This window comes from Pararge aegeria, chromosome 1, assembly GCF_905163445.1.
Source record: "Pararge aegeria chromosome 1, ilParAegt1.1, whole genome shotgun sequence".
Lineage (NCBI taxonomy): Eukaryota > Metazoa > Arthropoda > Insecta > Lepidoptera > Nymphalidae > Pararge > Pararge aegeria.
Genome location: NC_053180.1, coordinates 6,398,955 through 6,420,051, shown reverse-complemented (window position 1 = coordinate 6,420,051; position 21,097 = coordinate 6,398,955). Strand labels below are relative to the sequence as shown.

Genomic DNA, 21,097 nt, shown 5'->3' with positions numbered 1-21,097 from the left:
CTCAGCATTTGCTCACATTTAACATTTTAACATTCATTTTTCTTTCTTGTGAGAGATGAAAGCGGGGCCGGATGCTTCCAAGCAACCTTGTCATTGAAGGTTATAAGCTATTTAAACATCACGCTGCCCTGCCACCCTTAGGAACCAAGCAGGTAAACGCGCGGGACGGTGATGTGCCGCGGTGGATAGGTAGGTACTGAGTAGGTATAACAATAAAAAAAAATCAGCGTTACGATGCGTTCAGAGAACACGAAAAGTAGTCGATGAACGGATTTTAACTATGTTGTTAACTAAGTTGCATTTTTATGAAAGTGTTTGCATATATTTTTTACCGCGAAATTCCCACGAGAAATAGGCATAGTGCCGATGCAATTATAAAGTCGTTTAATAACAATTACATTTGTAAAAAGCCACTTACCAATCGATCAAACTGGTGAATAACCTGTAAACAAAATATGTATTATTATTATTCTGGAAAAGCTTTCACCTCGTTTCATCTGCTTAGGGATAGTTTTCCGAAAAATCCTTAGTGCAACCCTACATCTGATGTCTTAATTTCGGATTTGACAAGGCTCAAATATGGATGGACTATTCAGCCATTAATAATTACCCATTGAGTCATCTGCTACTACCATACCGTGGCACAATTTTATTTTTATTCCACTACTAGTTAGCCCTTGACTGCAATCCCACCTGGTGCTTGACGATGGTACTGTCTAAGCTGGCTAGCCTGTCTACGCGACATCGCACCGGAATTCAAAACGCTTAGCGGCACGTCTTTGTCGGTAGGGTGATAACTAGCCACGGCGAAAGCCTCCAGACCAGACGAGACCAGAAAGAATTCAGAAATAACAAATTCTGAAATAGTCCTGCCGGCAATCGAGCTCGGGACCTCGATCCTTAAATTCAGCACAGCGCTCACCGTTGCGCCAGGGAGATCGTCAAAACAGACACTTATTACGGTCTTCGGAACCTACGATATATTTCAGCAAATCACATGACTCATAATTAGGTATCTACATTCTTCGTGCAGCTTCGCGCATTCACCAACTTATTAAAACTTTTAAGTAGTTTGGAGCATTTTGAGCGGAGTCTTCTACCATTTTGCTGCATTCACTAATTCCCATCCTTGTTCAAAATGTTACGTTATGGAACTACTTAAGTCTTATTACCTAGATAAAACTAAATAGTTTTTGTTGAGTTCAATTACGTTGGTTTCACCTAATCTAATGTACATTTCCTAAAGGCTTCCTACTATTATGATTATGCAACATTACCGTAGCACTGTTTACTATTTTTCGTGATGTGATGTTTCAAAGACGCCATATTAAACCTACTGTAAATCAATTAATATCAGTAATTTAATAGACGACTTTGCAATGTTATAAATTTAGTAATACAGACACAAACAGTCCCTACTTGAAGATAGCTATGAAGATAGATAGGAGGAGTAAGGTAGGCAACAATGCCATCCCTGAGATCGCCGGAAGTTGCGCACGGGCGACAGTGCTGACGTTTCCTGCGCTCTGTAAATGGGGTAACCCATTTAATGTTTAGAATGGTTATATTTACATTTTGCAGCGAATACTGTTGGTCTGAAGAAAATATCCATGATCAAATAATTGACCTGATTAACATAAAAAGATTTAAAAAAAAAAACCGGGCATAACCATAGTATCTTCCTTAATATGTGCGGAAGTCACGGAATTGTTTTATAGGTTTAGGATATAGGTTAAGGATAAGGTACATGATATTTCCAAATAAGGATTGTACGGAAAATAAGTTTGCTCTGCCTGTTTGTATAAGAGAAGTATAAAATACATTCAACTGAAACACAATAGACTGTAGATACAAGCTAAGTGACAGAATCATGATATTAAGAGATAATTTTAGCAAATAAGAAACATAAAAAAAACATTTGCTTGACACAATTTTACATTTTTAGATTTTTAAAATAGTTAATAATTTAACATTCACTTCTTTTAATTGATACTACTGAGCCGGAATTGATAAAAATAAATCGTTTTTAATATGAATACTTTCAAATCAGGAGTGATTAGGCATCTTCCGCGCAAGCGCTCTACTTTACTTCATCATCACTGACTGCAATCATACCATCAAGTGTTGTGTATAAAGATTAAAAAAAAAAACTAACTGCTATACAGTTCTTTTCATATAGATTATACTTAACTTTGTCTTATTTGTTTGTTGTGGATAAAAAGTAAGCTAATGTCCAGGGTGGTCCACATTTCATGAGATCACAGAGCACCAAACATAACAAACACACTTTCACAATTAGTATATGGATAAACCTACACAGTAAGGTACATAATATAGTAACCATAAACAAAATAAAATATTTATACTTCAATATTCAATTCACATACAACAAAATGTACAAATAAACATAAGGATCTATGAATCAGTTGCTGTGTCAATTGGACACTATTGATGCCACAATTATTTTAACCTTGTACATATTTCTAGAAAGAGAGATAAGTTTGCTGTAAATTTCTCACTGGCAGAAATACTTTTAACATCAGTTTTAGACCTGCCTTTAGATCAGATGGAACAAAGTGTTAAAAATACTAAAATCAAAGATATTATAAATTTTATGTATTTAATAATGATAACAATTCATAATAGCAGGAGAATTTCATCAATGCAATGATTGTAGGTATAGAAGGTATAGTAGGTATGCAGAGTAAAATAGAATACTTTTTCTCAAATCAAAATACACAATTCCTATACAATAGATAAAAATAACAATTAAGCATGCTAAAAAGATAAATATTACTGGTTTTAACCAAATTCATAACAGCTTTATAAAATAAACATGTTTTTGAATGTTTTTGTCAAAACTTTTGTAAGTCGGAAATCAATAATCTTAGAAACTACCAATCCAATATTTTCTTATCTTGGTATAGATAAGCCTATTTATTAAGGATCAGGGTTATAATTTTATGCTAAAGAACCTTTATACAGGGGTGATGTGCAGGAAAACTTGTGTTATATAAGTTTTCCAAGGTCGATTGATGAAATTAATATCAATTTAATAAAATAATTAAAAAAAATATAGATATAGGTATAAATATATAAAATTTTCTCCCTTAGTTTAATGGTTCTTATCTCAGATGTTAAACTGTCACTGTGTAATTGATGATAAAGTTTCAAACCAAACCTTTGTTCTAAGCGGATTCGAACAAAGGTATAATGTGTTTGTGTGAGCATTTGTAATTCAATGCAAAATATATTATTTCGCTGATACTATAGGAATTCCTCGCGTCAGCGATAAAGAAACCGGTCAGAAAAAACCGCTAATTTATAACTATTTTAAGTCTTCAACTTACAAATACAAAGAGGTATCTTAATTTAGATGTAGCAAGAAGTAGATAGAATTCTTGAAGATATGCTTTTATTTCAAATTATCTTGAAAATCTCTATCTTGAAATAATACTTGGTAGAGAAGATATCAGAACAAGTGTAAGATTTATTACATATGTTAATTCAGAAGAAGCTTTAAACAATTACATACCTTTCGTAACTGTCGACTTGCTTTGTCTTCTACAGGTGAAAAATTTAGAGAACACTTTCCAATTTCACGATAATAACAACAAACATAAAATCGAAACAATAATCGAAACTATTGACACGATTGACACCCCAAATGCCATAGACAATAAATGCCTATAAAACTAGGTCAAACTTCAAAACCATTACGGTAATTGGCATATAATATTTTTTTCGTATAAAATTGTAATTTATAAAACAACTTACAATTAATTATTAAATAATATAACGTAGAATCAATAAAAAGCTAACTAGTCTAAAATTACCTTTTGCTTTTAGTAAATCTTTACTTTTAAAGTACATAAGTATAGTAAATTAAAAGACTAAACATTTCAATTTTTGTATTTTTACGAAAAACCCTAGTGAACAATTAAAATTATCTAATTTATGAAAATTATCTACCAAAACGGCACCTATAACCTTTCGGAATTGTGAGCGTTTTTAATTTAATTAAAATATTACTGCTTAAACGGTTAAGGAAAACATCGGGAAGAAACCCAAATAAACCAAATGGTCTCAAGCGCGTGTGAAGTCTACCGATCCCCACTTGGCCAGGAGGGTAGACTTAAGCCTACACTGTTGATGATGATGACAAAATGTGTTGATGATGATTGATGTATGTATTTTGGTAAACAACAAAAAAAGTCAAGTAAAGTCAATGTCAGGAAAGGCTACCAAAATGTCAAAGCTCATACCTCATTGGCAAAGTACATTGTGCTGTTTTGGCATTACGAAAAGCCATAAATCAAAAGAAGAAGAAGAGTACCCTCCTCATACCAAAAGACATCAAAAAAGAAAAGTAAAGTCAACGTCATAATGACAGGAAATTGACTCATGACATCTGACGACTGCTAAGGACGATTGACAAGTTCTCGAGGAACTTCAAAAGACAAAACAAGCAAAAGTGAATCTGTAAAAGTCCAAGAATTAAATTGAAACTAACATTGTTCGAACAGCCAGTTTTACTACCGTGTTCTTAGGTCATAAACATTAGATGTGATTACGTGTTACTATAAAAGACGCAAAGTAACTTCTACGATCTACCACTTCTAGATAAACTAATAGTGAGTAGGTTTAAAGCGTAAACAGTGAACTTTTTACCCGAAAAGATTAGATAAAACCTCGCAAGTAACAAATCAAATTGTAAACAGACATAATGAGTGAGCCAATGAAAATATATGACGTGAACTCTGACCACAGCTTATCAAACGCTAGCGTAATGGGTCCAGCTGAAGTCCCCTCGTTCAGAAACCCTATTCCTGGTACATCTGGGATTGGTGCCCCTGTGTTACCACCACGACCAGATTTGACTATGCAGACAAGCTATGGGATGAATAATGGCATGTCTTACGGCGGTATGGGAGGATATGGGATGGGATATGGAGGATACGGTGGATATGGTATGGGTGGAATGGGAGGAATGGGAATGGGGATGGGCTTGAGTCCATATGGAGGATATAACAGATATGGTCCAATGCACGGTGATATAGAGAACAGGTAAAATTGTTTGTATTTGCCAAAGAATAAGGAAAATTAAGGAATGGTCATATTGCTTAAGTGTGGTAATTCTCAATTGTAGTATCTGCATATCCTAAGTAAATAATTGAGCAGAATTTTAAATGTTATATTGTTTGTGATGTTTTATTTAAACTATTTGCAATAATATGATTTACCAGCTCTGAAAGCGTATGAACTTCACACCTTGGCTTTTTCTAATTATAAAATAACATAGGGATTTTCCCATGACTCACAAATTAAGGACATTATAATGTACCGGTAACATCTTAATTAGAAGCATATTAATTCAAAACAACATTTAAACATTAATTTTGTTACCACATAAAAGTGGTTGTTAATACATTTATGTGGTAAATACTATCAAGACTGTTTACTGGTTGTGTTATGTTTACATTATGTCTTAATTTATATAATATTGTTAAATCGGTATTCATCTATACTAAAATCATGAAAAAGAAAGATTTCTTTATATTTTGTTTCTTTTTAATTGATAAACTTTGAAACTGAAAATTACTAAATTCTTTGCCCATAAGAAAGCTTGATAAATGACTAAGACTAAGAGGAGATAATTTTGCATCGTTCGAGTCCATGTAGGATTGAACTGTATTGAAAATGCACCCGTATTTATATCAAATATACCCACCAACTCAATGTCATGAACATTGGTTGTTAATCAAATATAATTTTAATTGTTTCTTGGAAACTATTTATTAATTGAATAATAATTATAAGCGTTTTTGTAAAAATCCTAATCAATTTAATGCAATTTTTGACCAAAATGAATTTAGTTATCTAAATCTATAAAATTACCGTGACACTATTTTATCCTTAAGTAACAGGGCCTTTTCAACACCTATTCTTCTGACTTTTTTTAACAAGTACCATTTTTACATAAGGCACACTAATGCATTTAATGTACAAAAAAAATTAAAATAATTTTTATGCATAAAATTATTATTATTACACACAAGAATTAGTCAGTTTATTATCAAGATTATCTTAGATAACCTTACAGTGTGTTATTTGGTTGCATAGTTTTTTATCTATCATCCATATTTCGAGTCTATGTTTATAAATGATGTCTGTTTGTTTATTTTTTTGTTTGTTTGATGTGTTGAACTTGAATAAATTGGATAGCCTGGATACCGACATAGACTCTGGATAGATTTGGAGTTAAAGAGTAAACTGCCAAAACATGGCCTACAGTTATCACATCACATCATTACATCAATAGCCTATAACAGTCCACTCCTGGACACAAGGCCTCCCCCAGCATGGAGGATGCTGCTGCCCGTTAAATTCCCTCAGTCGCCTCCTACAACCCCCACAGGAGAAAAGAGGTGGTGACAAATACGTTCTCAAATTAGCTATTTTTTAAATCAGGTTATTCTTATTAATCCAATCTTGATTAATAAGAATAGCTCAGCCAAACAAGTTTTATGGACTTTGACATTGGCTTTCAGATTTATCCAAATGGCAGAAGAGAACTCAAGACCAGCATTTGACTCTATACAGAGTGTAGTGAGTGCAGTGGGCAGTGTAGCCATGATGCTAGAGAGCACATTCTTTGCATTGACCAGCTCTTTTAGAGCTATTCTAGGTGAGTATGTACCCTGTGAATACCAAGTATAACAACTACACTAAAAACAGTCAAGTGCGAGTCAGACTCACACACTGAGGATTAAAAGGTTATATGCTTTCAACTTTACGCTAAAGCCTTTAGGGCTGATGAGTGGATGTGACACGGTGGAGTGATTTATTGTGTTATATGTGGAAAACCATCAGGGGTACCACTGTTATTAACATAAACATTTCTAAGCAAATAACAATTTTAGATGTCTATAATATAATATAGGAAACCTTGCATCTAAATAGAAAATAAAAAGGTATTTTAGAATATGCTAATCATGTAGTATGCCCAATTGAACTAGTGACCTTTACTTTAAAATGGTATGTTATACAATTATACTACACAAACAATTGAACGATGAATGCTAAAATGAGTTTTATGGTAATGAGTTGTACTATAAAATTGTAAAATACTGTTTTTTAATTTTTATAGGTGTAGCGGAAAACTTTGGTCGACTGAGGTCATTATTTGCCCAATTCTGGTCTACATTTGCTGTAGTGCGCAGCTTAAACTGGCTTGTGAGAAAACTACTTGTTTTACTGGGAATCAGAACAGAATGTGAATTCAAGGTAAGTTAAAAATGCATAATCTATCATTTTTTAAAGTGCAAAATCTTGGTAATCCAAACATATCATAAAACTGTTTGACAGTATACAATGTAGCTGAATGCATAAAATGACTTAATAGATTGCAAAACACCAAATGACAGCGCTACCTATTCTTTTTTATAACATCTGTAGATGATATACTAAACCAACGAAATTTGGTATAAAATGCCTAGCCTCACTTGTCTAGACTTATATTATAAAGAGGAAAATTTGTATGCAACTTGTAATTGAAATACTCGGACCTATAGCCTAATACCCTATAGAACCGATTTTAATTATTTTTTCACCATTACAAAGCTATTTTATTCGAAAGTAACACAAAAACACTAAAAGGCTCTGCCTGTTTTAAAAGTACATTTTCCAAGATAATATATGAATATTTTATTTTTATTTAAATAGGTACTTGTATATGTAGGCCTTGATTTCATGGACGAATTACCATAATCGTTAATATCTATTGTTTAAATTCAACTCAGTCATTTCTTGTGACTTCATTATAATTTGAAGAACTACCATGCAGAATCCATAGGTTATTGACCTCTAACTATCTAGATTCTAGACTTAGCATTAAAACACTAAAGTGAATTCGTCATACGAACTAAGTCGGAGCATAATTAAGAGGGAAATAGTTGTACTAGGTAGCAGTGGCGGTACTATCATAGAAGCCCAAAAGTGGGGCTTGCGTTACATTGAATAGATGTGTTCAAATATTAATTGGTGAATAAAAGGTAAACTATTTAAAATTAAAAAAAAACCGATCTTTCGTTTGATGTTTTTTTTTTTATTTTGGCAAACAGTGCATAGAAACTTCTTAATCCAACCGATTATAAATCGAAATTTCAAATCATAATTCCCGTGTTGACCTTTATCGTAGTGTTTTTGAAAGATTAGTTGATATTGTTTGTCATTTAGCACATAAAGGAAGGTAACTTTTAAAGGTCATGACGAGTCAAATCAGTCCTTTAGTTAACTGGGCTTGCTCAAATTCAAGACCTAGGAACGCCACTACTAGGTAGGTAATAAGACGTAGAATTATAAAATTCAATTTCAGTTTGTTTGTGATTTTAATACTCAACATTTTGATAGCTAAATGTTATCAAATAGATAGGTAACTACTTATATTTAAAATGGATTATTTGTATTCAGCATTGAATCATTGTTTGATATAAAGGTATCTTGAATTTGTGCGGAGATAACTTGCATAATCTTACTCTTAGTAGAAATGCGACAAAGAGTTTAATCGCGAAATACCTATGCCTCGTTGCATCGATAATAATGCTATTTCGTTCGTATCTATAATTATTTACATAACCTAAATTATATAAACAATGATACAATGCAATGATATATATGCGTGCAATGCTTTCAACAGCAAATATTATGAGACGGACATTTTTCATGTCAAAATTGAAACGAATCAAAATAAGTATTAAAAGCTTTAAAGTTTTTATTTTTCTATTTTGTTTTAATTTAATTTTTTTTTTTTGGATAATTTTCGCTTGTACTTATTCCTAAGCAACTGTGGTTTATGTTATCGTATTATATGTATAACTAAGTTGTGGAAACTTTATTGGTTTATGTGATATAAAAATACGGCATTACTTTTATGTGTAATAGTACTGTTTGTCTCCCTTGAAAAGCTAATATAAATAAATAAATAAATAAATACTGAAAAGCTGTTTCCCGCAGTCTCAAGAGAGAACTCTCAGACATGCAGGTTTCCTAACGATGTTTTCCTTCACCGTTGAAAAAAGTGCATGTTTAATTATTTAAAAAACGAACATAACTTAGAAACGTTCGTGTTTTCGTGGATTCGAACTCGGTCCCCTAAGTCCCATCCACTTTGCCATAAAAGTGGCGGACAGCTTATCTAACGTTCACCGTAGAAAAGGGGGTTGGCAGCATAAATTTTTCAACCTCTGGCTAGTAAAACTCAGTTACACTTGCGTAGTATTTTCGGTGGTGAGTTTGAAATAGATAAAGTGTTAACTTCTTTTTTTTTTCTCTACAAGTTGACTGCAATCTGGAATGGTGAAGCGATGTTGCAGTCTAAGATGGTAGCGGGCAAATCTGTTTTATTTAATACTTAATTTAATACCTATGCCCCCAATTGGTTTCTACACGGCATCGTACTGGACCGCTAAATTGGCTTGGCGAAACTTCATTGTCGGTAGGGGGGGGTGTGATTGTATAATTTGATTTTATTTTATGTTATTTATTTGGGACAGAACACAATAACATTAGCTTTTAAATTTAAACAAAAAGTGTGGGATAATATGTAATCCACAACACTATCCACATAATATTGTAAGGAACGGCGATACAATGTAGATACAAGTTGCACTTACCATCACAGATAATCTTAACTGTACCTAAAGTGCCTAATTAGAAATTAAAATTAGCTTTCATTAAAAAAATAATTCAAAATCTCTTAGTGCTAGTAGAAGAAAAAAAAAAGGAATAGAAAACATATATATGTGATATAATAGAAAAATTAAATAAAAAGACACATTTCACTTTAGACACTTATAACTAAACAGAGAAAATCATAATATAAAATATATGACTATAATAATAGTAATTAATAATACAATAACAATATGACTCTGCATTAATACGAGTATAATAAGAGTATTAGCTTTATTAATAGTTTTTTTAAGCTACCTTCAGACAGATGATCCGAAATTGTTACTAAAACTGTCAGAGTCGACGCATGGGTGAGCGTTCTGCGCAAACATACAGCAAATAACTTATTAGCGTACGCACCTGTCACCAACTTGTGTATCTGGGAACATTGATAGCTAGCTTATTGACCTAGTCAATGCAGTCTTATTTGTTGTTACACGTATAAAGATTACTAACCTATGTATGAGGATAACTCCGAACACAATTGTCATCGGTTCGTTGTGTTACAAAAGTAAGTTGTCGTCTCATTATTTAAATATATACTTCGCTCTCCAGGCGTGGGCAGAAGCAGTGCAAGCCACGCAGGCCGGATCCGCTAGCCCCGAGCAAAAAGCCAAAGGTTCCAGCTGGCCTATACTCCTATTCTTCGGAGTGATCGCCGCGGCGCCCTACATAGTCTTGAAGATGTTGAACGGCCTTTCATCAAGTATACATGAAAAGTGTGAGTAATTTAACTTTGTTTTTTTTTACACGCCTTTTATTAGATTCACCTGTATATTTGTAACAGACTCCTTAGGACTTGATTTTGACCCTCTTCAAACGGTCTGAATTCGTTTAAACTTTGTAGATATAAAGAGGACCTATACACTGATTTAATTAGAAAATTCAATTTCTCAATTTGCAAAAGAAGATTTTTGATGATTTATATAAATTTCCATCTATAGACGATAAGGCAAGAATTACGTTTTTTTTTTATTTTAACTTTAGCCGTTTTCTCGAATATTAACAAATTTCATGACGAATGGTTTACCGATTAATTTTTCTCTAATAAAAATAGTAGTTTAAGAAAAACTAAAAATCTTGAATGACTGAATTAGTTTGGTGATTTCATACCAAGCGTGTTTTATATAGTTTTGTTTTGAGCTATTATTTTATTTAATGACACGCTTGACTGCAATGATTTATTTTACTCGTACGTTTGTCAAAAGAAAAATATTTATAACTCTCTACTCAGAATGAACGGTTTAGGCCATAGTCGACTACGCTGGCCAAGTGCGGATTAGTATACTCCATACACCTTTGAGGTTTCCTGACGATGTTTTCCTTCACCGTAGAAGCAAAGTTTCAAATTTCTGGAATTGAAAACGTACATAACCGCGAAAAGTTTTGTTCTGCTTATATATATACCAAATAATATCTGTACAGGGCAAAACTTACACGAGAAGGGTTATTCAAATTTTTTTACAGTTAAATTTATTTAAAGTTGTTTTAGGGAGACTCGAAATTCATGACTATGATATCTGTGTTTCTTCTCTTTATCAAAGCTAGTAGCAGGCGATAAATGTACAAAAAATACGATTTTATCAGTCATTTGAACGTATGCGATAAACATATCAGCTCGCATGTACAGATGATAGCTATTGTGTAAATTGTAAAGATAAAAAAGAAAGTTTACCTACTACTACGAGTCAAATGAATCAACTCACAAAATGTCGAATAATTTCGGGTCTCGAATTATTTGTCATGAATTTCAGTAGCAAAGTTAATTATTTAAGATAACGCTTATATTTTGTAAGAGTCAAAGTGTGTTTATTGTGAGATTTTCTACCTATTTTTGTATTTCTGTTTGTCACTGGATGGCACTCTTTCGATTCCATACAAATCGTAGTTAACTTTAACGCGATCGATTAGGTAGATTATCTCACACAGATCTTGTGTTGAGGTTTTTAGTTAAAAACCAAAACCTGCAGTATAATATATTCTCTCAAACAACTTTTTGTTCTGTTTTTCCAGTGCAAGACCCATCAACCTGGCAAAATCCCCTTCGAGCGGTCGCCCACCATGATTTCCAAGCAACGTCTCCCCAAGAGATCAGCTTCTGCGCAAATCAAGTGTTAACCCTCGCTCCACAACATCTCCAAGGTCACTTCTGGAACTCCGGATGGTTAATGGCATCAACAGACAGACAGACAGCCGGTCTAGTCCCTGTCAACTATATAAAAGTCGTGAAACCTACAAACCAAATTGAGAACAATGTTGCTAGTACAAATGTGTCAAATGTTAATAATTCAAATATTAGTATCCCAAATAAACCTTTGGAAAGTGCGTCAGATCCGGCAGTTGCGGCTGATTTGGAGAAAATATATAATGGACAAGAACTCTAGAACTCTTATAAAAAAGAAAAATAAAGGTTAAAGACTCTTTTTGGGGTATGGTAACATAGTTTACGTCTAATAATGGTGAATGATATGTTACGATTAGTCGGGCTGTATTAATTAATTACGCAAGCACTAATTACGCAAGTACTAATGATTAGTCTTATTTAGTGTACTGTAACTCTAGCTCTATTTTAAACCGGGAATCACGGAACAGTAATCCGTAAACAGACAAACTCGATCACGATCGTGAGCTCTCGATCGCAATCACAGATCACGGGATCACGCACTTTTTCGTGATTTCTTCAATCCGTGTTATCTTACTTCCACGTTAATACGTATTATCAAAGATTATATAAAATTAAAGCTTCAAAAACAAAGAATATATCTTTGTTTTTGCGCTAATGACGAATGTGAATTGTATTATCAACGTCACATTTAAATTCTTTTGAATCACCCGATCGCGGAGTACGCGTGGTTGACGCTTGGTTAGCTTAATCAGAGGAATTTTTAATTTTGATGCGTAGATAATAAATATAATTTACGGTTGCCAAAAGAAAATTTCGTTGACTTACTGAAGTTTAAATAAAACCATTTTTACTCTCGCAATTATTGTGTTCCTTGTTTCAGCATCGGTACAATGTTGCTTCAAGTTAAAATGGAATTTATCATGCTTGCTATAAAGCTTAAATTGGTTTACACTTCCACAGTTAGAGCTCTTGGCGGAAGGTTTCTAAATGAAAAATCTGTAGTTCATAATCTACGGCCTTAATGCGCGTGACAATAGGTCTATTTTATTTTGACAATATTTCGTGTTTCGATTCGTGTTTGCTGATCTTGTATTATAGTACAGTAAAGAAAATTATTTAACCGGGTCGTGACGGCTTTGTTATATAAAAAAATGTTGGTTTATGTATAAGTCACACTTTCCAATGTAATGCTGAGATCACTGGCACAGATAGAATAGAATAGATTAGAAAAACTTTATTGCAACACAACAAAAAAAAAGGAAAATACAAGGAAAACAGTTGATGTACACAGCGTTGCAACAGATGTTATATGTACACAGCGATGTAAACAGATGTTATACAGCGTGTCAGCTTTTTTTTTTTAAACTCTTTACCAAACAACCCAAATACCGGTTTACAAAAGGCGGACTTAATGCCGAAGCATTTTCTGCGAGCCAACCTTCGGACGTGCGAGAAAAACCGGTTTCATTAGACACAGTAGGTTGCTCTTTGCACCAGAGAGATAAGGGCCCAAAAATAAATGACAAGAATTGCAGTAGTAGATTGTTAAACGAGGGTTAAAACTACTCATTCGCACTCGATGTATTGTTTGTAAACAACTAAGTCTTCAGACCACCCCAAGATGGGCAGATCACATCAAGGGAGTCGATGGAGACAGGCTGCCCAGGACCATATACAGAAGTGGACTTCAATTGTTTGAAGTGATGATAATGGTAGGATGTTCGGTTCGACCGTAACGAGGCCGGCCCAAGAAATCCGTTAATTAGCACTCCCGAACTGGTAGATTTCTCACATTACACATACTTTACATTTTTTTTACATCATTTCTAAAGAATTAAGTAAGGTCAGAATAGGTCGCGTTACAGTTTTAAAAAGAATTAAGCACCTTAATTGCGACCAATCACAAGACTTGACCGAACCTTCGCGATTTGTCGTACATTTGCACGACACCGTTGGCCACCAACAGTGTGGTTTAGCTAATTTTCTTTGATACGATTTAGGGAACCACGGTTCTCTATTAACTAGACTTTACAAATGATAGCCTATTACAGCGTCACACTTACAGCGCCAAAATGACGTCAATCAGTGTAAGATAAGTAAGAAAAATACTGCAGCCTGTCCAGTGACAATGATATTAATAGAGATTAGTGGATAGACCATTGCAGTTTGCTGTTACCAGACTCAAAAATACGTGTACAGACGACGTATAAAGAAGTTCGCATACTGCGTACGACCTTCATTCGGCACGGTTGAGGCGCGCGTGAGACACTGATGTAATTAGCGTCGTCGAAGTCTGTCTTGAATTGGTGTGCGATCTACTTCGTAAAAGATTTCTGTAGTCAATTAGGCATTTTTTATCATCACAGGTTGTATATAATAGGGTTTAGGGAAATAATTATTATGAGGTGGTAAAATAACTGGTTTATCATGTTCACTTATATACACCTGTTAAATAGTTGATTAATAATTTAGTGATTAGGTGTAAAATATTATATGTTTAGTTTATTGATGTAATGAGAATATGCTTAATAATATTCTATTGGATAGAAGCAGGCGTTACTTTGCGGAAATCCATGATATTAAGAACTTAACAATTATTCATTGTAAAGTCAACATCTCCTGAGGATGCTCCGGTTTCGGAGCGAAACGTGCGTAGAGGGTATATTGCCGAAGATCTGTTTGGTGTGGAGTATAAGGATTGAAGAAATTATAAATTACACCACACAGATTCTCCTGCTTTTCGCGGAGTGTAGCAAATTAAGCTTAATTTTGATACAAACATAAACGTACGGAATCTGAATATACATAAAGATATTCAAATATTTTATTCACAGAAATAGGATTATTCATTTTAATTTAATAAATTTAAAATGCATATAAAAATTTTCGGAACCGACGGGATTTGAACCTGCGACTCACGGGCAATCGCGGCCTGAGCGCTTTCACCAATTAAGCTACAGCTTCCGTCGATGCCGAAATAAGTATATGCCTTTCACATCGTCATCTAGTAGGAAACGTTGCAGATTCGATCTAATTTTCAAAGGTCCATATTACAATGAGACACGTTTGAAACAAGAGATGACACATTGCTTTTATATATTTTTATAATTTTTATTAGTGTTTTTACCGCGATTACCCGAGAGTCGCAGGTGCAAATTCTGTCGGTTCCGAAATATGAGTATATAATATATCCGAAATATTTTATATGCATTTTAAATTTATTAAATTGATAATTCCTCCAAGTGTAGGTAAAAACACTAATAAAAATTATAAAAAAAAAGATTATCATGTTACAAATTAATATATTAGATATGTTGAAAGTTATTTTAATAATAAGTGAGGATAGCTTATTAGGAAAGAAACTAAAGTTTATATATAAATATTTATGACATGTGAAAGATAAAAAAATAGACAAAAGTCTAATCAAAAATTGTAATACAATGAGATGAAATATCACAATTGATTCCTTGCATTGTTATAGTACATTGGACTGACTGGTTGGGATATTATAAAAAAATGGTCCAAATTAATTATGAACAATGATGAGATTTTAATGTTTTATTTTTTTTGCTTATGCATTTATACTTTCCCTGTCTTTCTTTATTGTGAATGTATATAACGCTACTATTATGAAAACTGTCTCGCTGGACTGAATTTATATTTAAAATAAAGAAATAAACACTTTTTTTTAATATTATTTACCAGGGAATAGAGTAAGGTATGATTTATGCTACTCTGTTGCTACGATCTAGCATACATCCTTTACGCTATTTTCTTGTCTATGGCACCGTCCCTCCCGAAATGTATGTTTAATTACCCACGATCCCTCAGAGCTGCTGAACTAAAAAATGTATCAAGTACCAATAGTCTTAAAATCATTTACCTAGTCCCACCAAGTCATTATATCCCCTATTCCGGACTAACCCTGTACTCCCACTGGAAGGGACCACCGGGTATAATCGTTTTTCTTTGCGACATACCTCGAAATACTTTTATGACGCAAACGATACCTCTTCATATGTGGGCTGTAAATTTTTAATTAACAAACTGTGATGTGGATTTGTGAGATTTGAATAATTTCTATACTGGTTCAAGAACACGAGAATAATAATCTTACTGGAAGGTTGTTAAGCCCCTTATACATTGAAATTTAGATGTTATAAAAAAGATAATATCTATCTGCAGTCTCAAGACTATAATCAGATGTTCTGGGTGAGTTATTGGCAGTTACAGACGAGGGAGCCATCGCTCGACCGTCTTAATTGCACAATGTTGTGTGAATATTGTGAGAACGTCAGCTCGTTTTAAGAGTTTCATACGGGGAGCTACTAATAGTGAGCTAGCAAGACGGTTGGGGTGTGCCGGCAGGTTCTGCAAAAACAAAGAACGCCTACATTCTTTATTTTTTCAGTATCTGCCGATCTTAACCGGTACTTTCCCGCTAATCATATATAGTAACAATCATGGACAGGGTGCGTTTACCAGTTTCGGGATCTGCCCATTGTTGACATGACTATAGATTTTGCCATACTTGGCTCTTTGTAAGATTGTAGATCATATATGTATATGGACGCTTCATAAGTATGTGATACGCCTACATGAATAAATAAATACAGAATTTGAATTTGATCTTAATTTCCCACGATTCATTTTAATGGTCAAGGAAAAATTTACCCAAATCTGTAACTAATGGGTGCTGAGAGTATGTAATCTGTTATCTTTACTATAGTACCCGCGTTATGAACTGAGTCGTAGAGCAATAAATGTGAATAGCAATATGAATTTGCATTGCTTTGCTAGTGGCGGAAACGAGCTGCATGCTTGAATCTCGCTGCCTGAAAATCAAATTTAATGCCCAAAGACTCAGTTCATAATGCAGCACTATGACATCTGTAACGCAAGAGTTCATTACATATTCGAAGCCATTTGAGCAGATGGCATATGACCGACCATTAAATTAAACAAATACATTTACGGTTTTAGTTTTATTGTAAAGTCATAGTCTAAGTTTACAAGTAGGGTTCAGGGAACTCGAAGGTGACTTCACGCCCTGTTAACTTCTTGTATACCGACTGGAAGGTGTCCACCTGAGGACAAAAAAAATAACAAATTAATCAATAAATAACATTTTAAGATTATAGTGAATATGTATAGTTATTAAATCTTAGTTTGAGAGAATCCTATACATTCTATGAATAATCTGATAAGTTTAGTAGTTTCAGTCGTCTTTTGATAGTATTCCAAAATACTACATTGGAAGTTCAATACAATAGCAGTAAGAGGAGTTGCTTTAGCAGTAGAGCATTGTCCGGAAATCATAAGTCCTGAACAATATCATTATTTAAACAAGAAATTGTTCAATAAATATGATTACAAAATAACTTAAATACACAGATAAATTTTCTTAATTAGAAGTGTACTTTTTAAGTGTGTTTTTTATGCTCCCGGAATGGAATTTCCCAGAGTGAGTGATGGATAAAGATTTAAATATGTGCACAACCTAGGGAAAGAGTGCAGTACTCAGTATAAGGCATCACCACATATTTAATATAGCACTATGCTGTATTGTGCTCTTCAAGTATGTGAATGTAACTGCGCAACTGCTCAAGACTATTTAAAATGCAAAATTACCTTGTGTTCAATAGTGGTCTGTTGGTTCTTGTCAAGGTGCACTTTGATGAGCTGTGATCCATCCAGCTTTACCCTAATGCGCTTGCCTACAATCTCAGCGGGGAACACAAGGTCCTCCAAGATAGCATCGTATACAGATGTCAATGTTCTGAAAAGAAAAGCATAACATATCACAAGCAGTTCTTTTAGATATATTGAATGAATTAATATCAATGTAATGAATCAAATATTTAATACTAGCTGTTGCCAGCATTCTTCGTCAAGGTTCATTACAGTTTTCACAAATCCTATTGGAACCCTTTGACTTCCTGGGATAGCAGGTTGCCTATTACTACTCTCCTGTTTACAAACTCCACACCAAAAATAAAGTTAATTGGCTTACTTTCATTTATGTAGTGTTTCAGTACGATTTTAAGCAGCATCAGCGGCTATTGTGCCTTTAGGCTAAATTATTATAAGGGAGTATATCACGGCGGTAGATATTTCAATAGTACTTAGACGAAACTGTTTTGCCTCCTAAGCCATTGGCAGCAGGACTGTGGATTTCATTCCACCTTAACCTAGCTTCCATTTTAAACTTTGATTTTTAACTACTTGATTTTATCTATGCTCATATTTGCTTTCTTTTTTTTATTTTTAATATATTATTTCCAACCTAGTATAGTAATTAAGTGGCACATTAATACTAACATAATGATAGAGTCTACACAATTGCATTACCTATTCTTATATTATAAGTATTATATGCAAAATTTATAGCACACCATGTACCAAATACTAAATAAAATTATACCTAGATCTTGGCCTCTTCTGTTTGATGGCGACACGCGTCTTGTGGCTGGGCTTGGGCAGGATCTTGCGGTCTCCAACGAACACAACATGCTTGCCACTGAACTTCTTTTCCAATTCACGGACAAGGCGGATTTGGATTTTCTGGAAAGCCTTCAGCTTTGGCATCGGCACATAGATGATGATTGACTGAAAATTAAATATTGAGCATTATAAAGTTATATATTTGGTGCACATTATATGTATTATTATACCTCCTAGTTGGTATTGATAATACATTGAATTTTATTGGTTATCATGGATAAAAATGGTTTCTGAGCAAATTACACAAAATAGGACAATTCTTTATTATAAACAACATTTAAGGGTAAACAGTTTTTAAGCCTACATTATGCATGCCAACAGTGCAATTTTGTCCACTGATCAAATGTAAACAAACAAATGACTGGTTGTTCACTTATTTGACTTATGAACTAAAATACCAACAGTTTAAATTGTAAATAGTATTGAAGGCAGAAAAAATGTGTGGAACAAAAGATGTTTATGATTACTTTAACCCCTTTTCATCAAGGCATATATAAAATTTAACTAGGTCCTATAAAAGAGCGAAAACTTACTTTTTTGTTGTGCAGTTCAATTTCTTTAGCCTTAGTTATGTACAGCTCCCTGAGCTGTGCCTTGAGGTCAGAGTTTGTTTCCAACTCGACCAGCGCCTGCGAGATCGACGTCTCGAAGGGGTCAGGCTCCACAGCGCTCGCTTTGATAATCTTCGTACTCATCTGAGAACACACCGTAACTTTTATAACCACCAACTATGCATCTTATAGGTTAGAACTTATTTACTATTTTTGTGAAGTTAAAAACGCCGTTTTTATAAACTAGAACACAGAAAACTATAACACTTTAAACGTTATTTTCACATATCAAGCCAGCTTTTAATAAGAACTTCTAAGTTAATACTCTTTCAACACTAAAAAACAATGTTGGACACGGAATATCTGCAATTGACACCGTAATATATCATGGTAATCTTTACCCTTTAAAATTATTTAAAACAAAAATATTATTCTCTGGTGATTAATTTATGTTGTAGTTGTGATATTTTAACAGCAAGAATATTTATTTCGATATTCTTTTAATAAACATTCGTAAAAATATCCACCTTGAACACTGAGCGGGAGCAAAAGAGACAATATGTCAAAATGACATACTGAAAAGTGTTACCAGTAGGTGCCTACAGAGACAAAGAGAATATAATCACTAAGTGTAAAGAGAAACAGCAACCGTTTTAACTTAGACCCCTGTTGATGATGTTAAATCTGTTTATTAATATCAAAATCTTAGGCGGACAAACTCATACCAAGTTAATTGCTTGTATTCTCATTAGATCTAAATTCAAAATTCAAAATTCAAAATTCATTTATTTCAAGTAGGCCTAATACAAGCACTTTTGAAACGTCAAGTCTGTCCGTGTGTAGTGACTCTACCACCGGTTCGGAAGGCAGATTCTACCGAGAAGAAGCCGGCAAGAAACTCAGCAGTTGCTCTTTTCCAACATCAAAAATTTACATTTTATATTTTAACAATCATTTTTCTATCTTGTGAGAGATGAAAGCGGAGCCGGATGCTTCCAAGCAACCTTGTCATTAAGAAACTCATCAATTGTATAATAACCTCGCTGTAATAAATGTGTTTTAACACATTCTTTAAACTTATGGATTGGTAGGTCCAAAATTACCTTAGGAATCATATTATAAAAGCGTATACTCAATCCCACAAATGACTTCTGCACCTTTCGCAGACGATATGCAGATGTCACTAATTTATGACCATTTCTTGTAAGTCGACTGTTTATATCCACTTTTTGTTTATAAAGACTAATATGTTGTCTTACAAATACTATATTGTTATAAATGTATTGTGAGGCTACCGTAAGTATACCAATTTCTTTAAATTTTTCACGGAGGGATTCACGTGATTTAAGTTTATATATTGACCGTACAGCTCTTTTCTGCAATATGAATATAGTTTCAATATCAGCAGCTTTGCCCCATAATAAGATCCCGTAAGACATCACACTATGAAAGTACGCGAAGTAAACAAGTCTTGCTGTTTCTACGTCAGTAATCTGTCTAATTTTCCTGACGGCGTAGGCAGCCGAGCTTAGTTTACCTGCTAGTGTATCTATATGGGTACCCCACTGAAGCTTACAATCCAAGGTCATGCCCAGAAAAACTGTGGAATATTCCATTTTTAGTGATTCTCCATTTATTATTATATTTTTATTAACTTTCTTTACATTTGGTAAAATAAATTCCACTAATCTAAGATCAAAGTTACTTTAAAATTTTCTTGAAGATCGGAAAACAAGGTTGAAGTTGCATCATTTATTTTGTCTGGGCCTTGGCTAGTTACCACCCTACTAACAAAGATAAGCCGCCAATGGCCATGCGATTTCGCGTTGCGGTACAATGCCTTGCGCTTAGAGGCATGGTTTTAATACAACTGCCATAACATAAACAGGTTACTACTACCATCTCAGACTGCATCAACACTTAGCGCCTGGTGAGATAAAATCTGCAGGGTTAAAATAAAAATAAATTTCTCCTATTCCATGTTCCGCGTTTTTGTCTCCTGCCTGTGCTAGCCCTGCAGGGCCTTATGGTCCTTTAATTATGTTATTACTTATTACTATTATTAGTCAGTATAAAAAAACGTGTGTCTATTTATGTATACACGTTAGAAGTTATACTTATTTGGCGTAACAAGATTTTTTTTTTTTTAATTATATCTTTGGCCAGAAAATCACACTAAAAATTT

General features: G+C 33.8%; 3 protein-coding genes across 4 annotated transcripts in view; 1 reads left to right on the top strand and 2 right to left on the bottom strand.

Annotated features, from left to right (window-relative positions):
* LOC120623211 (focal adhesion kinase 1) overlaps positions 1–3,656 on the bottom strand; it is a 195,264-nt gene extending 191,608 nt beyond the window's left edge. The window contains exons 1-2 of the mRNA XM_039909254.1: positions 3,536–3,656; positions 419–442 (exon numbers count right to left, since the gene is read on the bottom strand). The gene's annotated coding sequence lies outside the window, so the exon portion shown is untranslated. The remainder of the gene's footprint in view (positions 1–418; positions 443–3,535) is intronic.
* Positions 3,657–4,431: 775 nt separating this feature from the next.
* On the top strand, positions 4,432–12,146 carry LOC120624582 (probable peroxisomal membrane protein PEX13). The gene is made up of 5 exons (XM_039891222.1): positions 4,432–5,067; positions 6,552–6,688; positions 7,151–7,287; positions 10,288–10,453; positions 11,746–12,146. Exons 1-5 carry the CDS (start codon positions 4,727–4,729, stop codon positions 12,114–12,116), a joined length of 1,152 nt encoding a protein of 383 aa, XP_039747156.1. The 5' UTR covers positions 4,432–4,726; the 3' UTR covers positions 12,117–12,146.
* A 4,681-nt stretch (positions 12,147–16,827) lies between these two features.
* On the bottom strand, positions 16,828–19,527 carry LOC120625082 (40S ribosomal protein S7). 2 transcript variants are annotated; one of them, XM_039892015.1, is made up of 5 exons: positions 19,440–19,527; positions 18,895–19,056; positions 18,282–18,466; positions 17,489–17,636; positions 16,828–16,944 (listed from the first exon to the last, which is right to left on the bottom strand). In XM_039892015.1, exons 2-5 carry the CDS (start codon positions 19,054–19,056, stop codon positions 16,867–16,869), a joined length of 573 nt encoding a protein of 190 aa, XP_039747949.1. In that variant the 5' UTR covers positions 19,440–19,527; the 3' UTR covers positions 16,828–16,866. The 2 variants fall into 2 exon arrangements, with proteins under 2 accessions (XP_039747949.1, XP_039747941.1); XM_039892007.1 differs by having other exon boundaries at positions 19,314–19,440.
* Between the last annotated feature and the right edge of the window lie 1,570 nt (positions 19,528–21,097).

Coding starts and splice junctions, on each gene's coding strand:
- LOC120624582 (XM_039891222.1), top strand. CDS start 4,727: ATGAGTGAGCCAATGAAAATATATGACGTGAACTCTGACCACAGCTTA. Junction 6,689..7,150: donor CTCTTTTAGAGCTATTCTAG/GTGAGTATGTAC, acceptor TAATTTTTATAG/GTGTAGCGGAAAACTTTGGT. Junction 7,288..10,287: donor GAACAGAATGTGAATTCAAG/GTAAGTTAAAAA, acceptor TTCGCTCTCCAG/GCGTGGGCAGAAGCAGTGCA.
- LOC120625082 (XM_039892015.1), bottom strand. CDS start 19,056: ATGAGTACGAAGATTATCAAAGCGAGCGCTGTGGAGCCTGACCCCTTC. Junction 17,637..18,281: donor CAGAAGAGGCCAAGATCTAG/GTATAATTTTAT, acceptor TTTTCTTTTCAG/AACATTGACATCTGTATACG. Junction 16,945..17,488: donor AGACCACTATTGAACACAAG/GTAATTTTGCAT, acceptor TTTTGTCCTCAG/GTGGACACCTTCCAGTCGGT.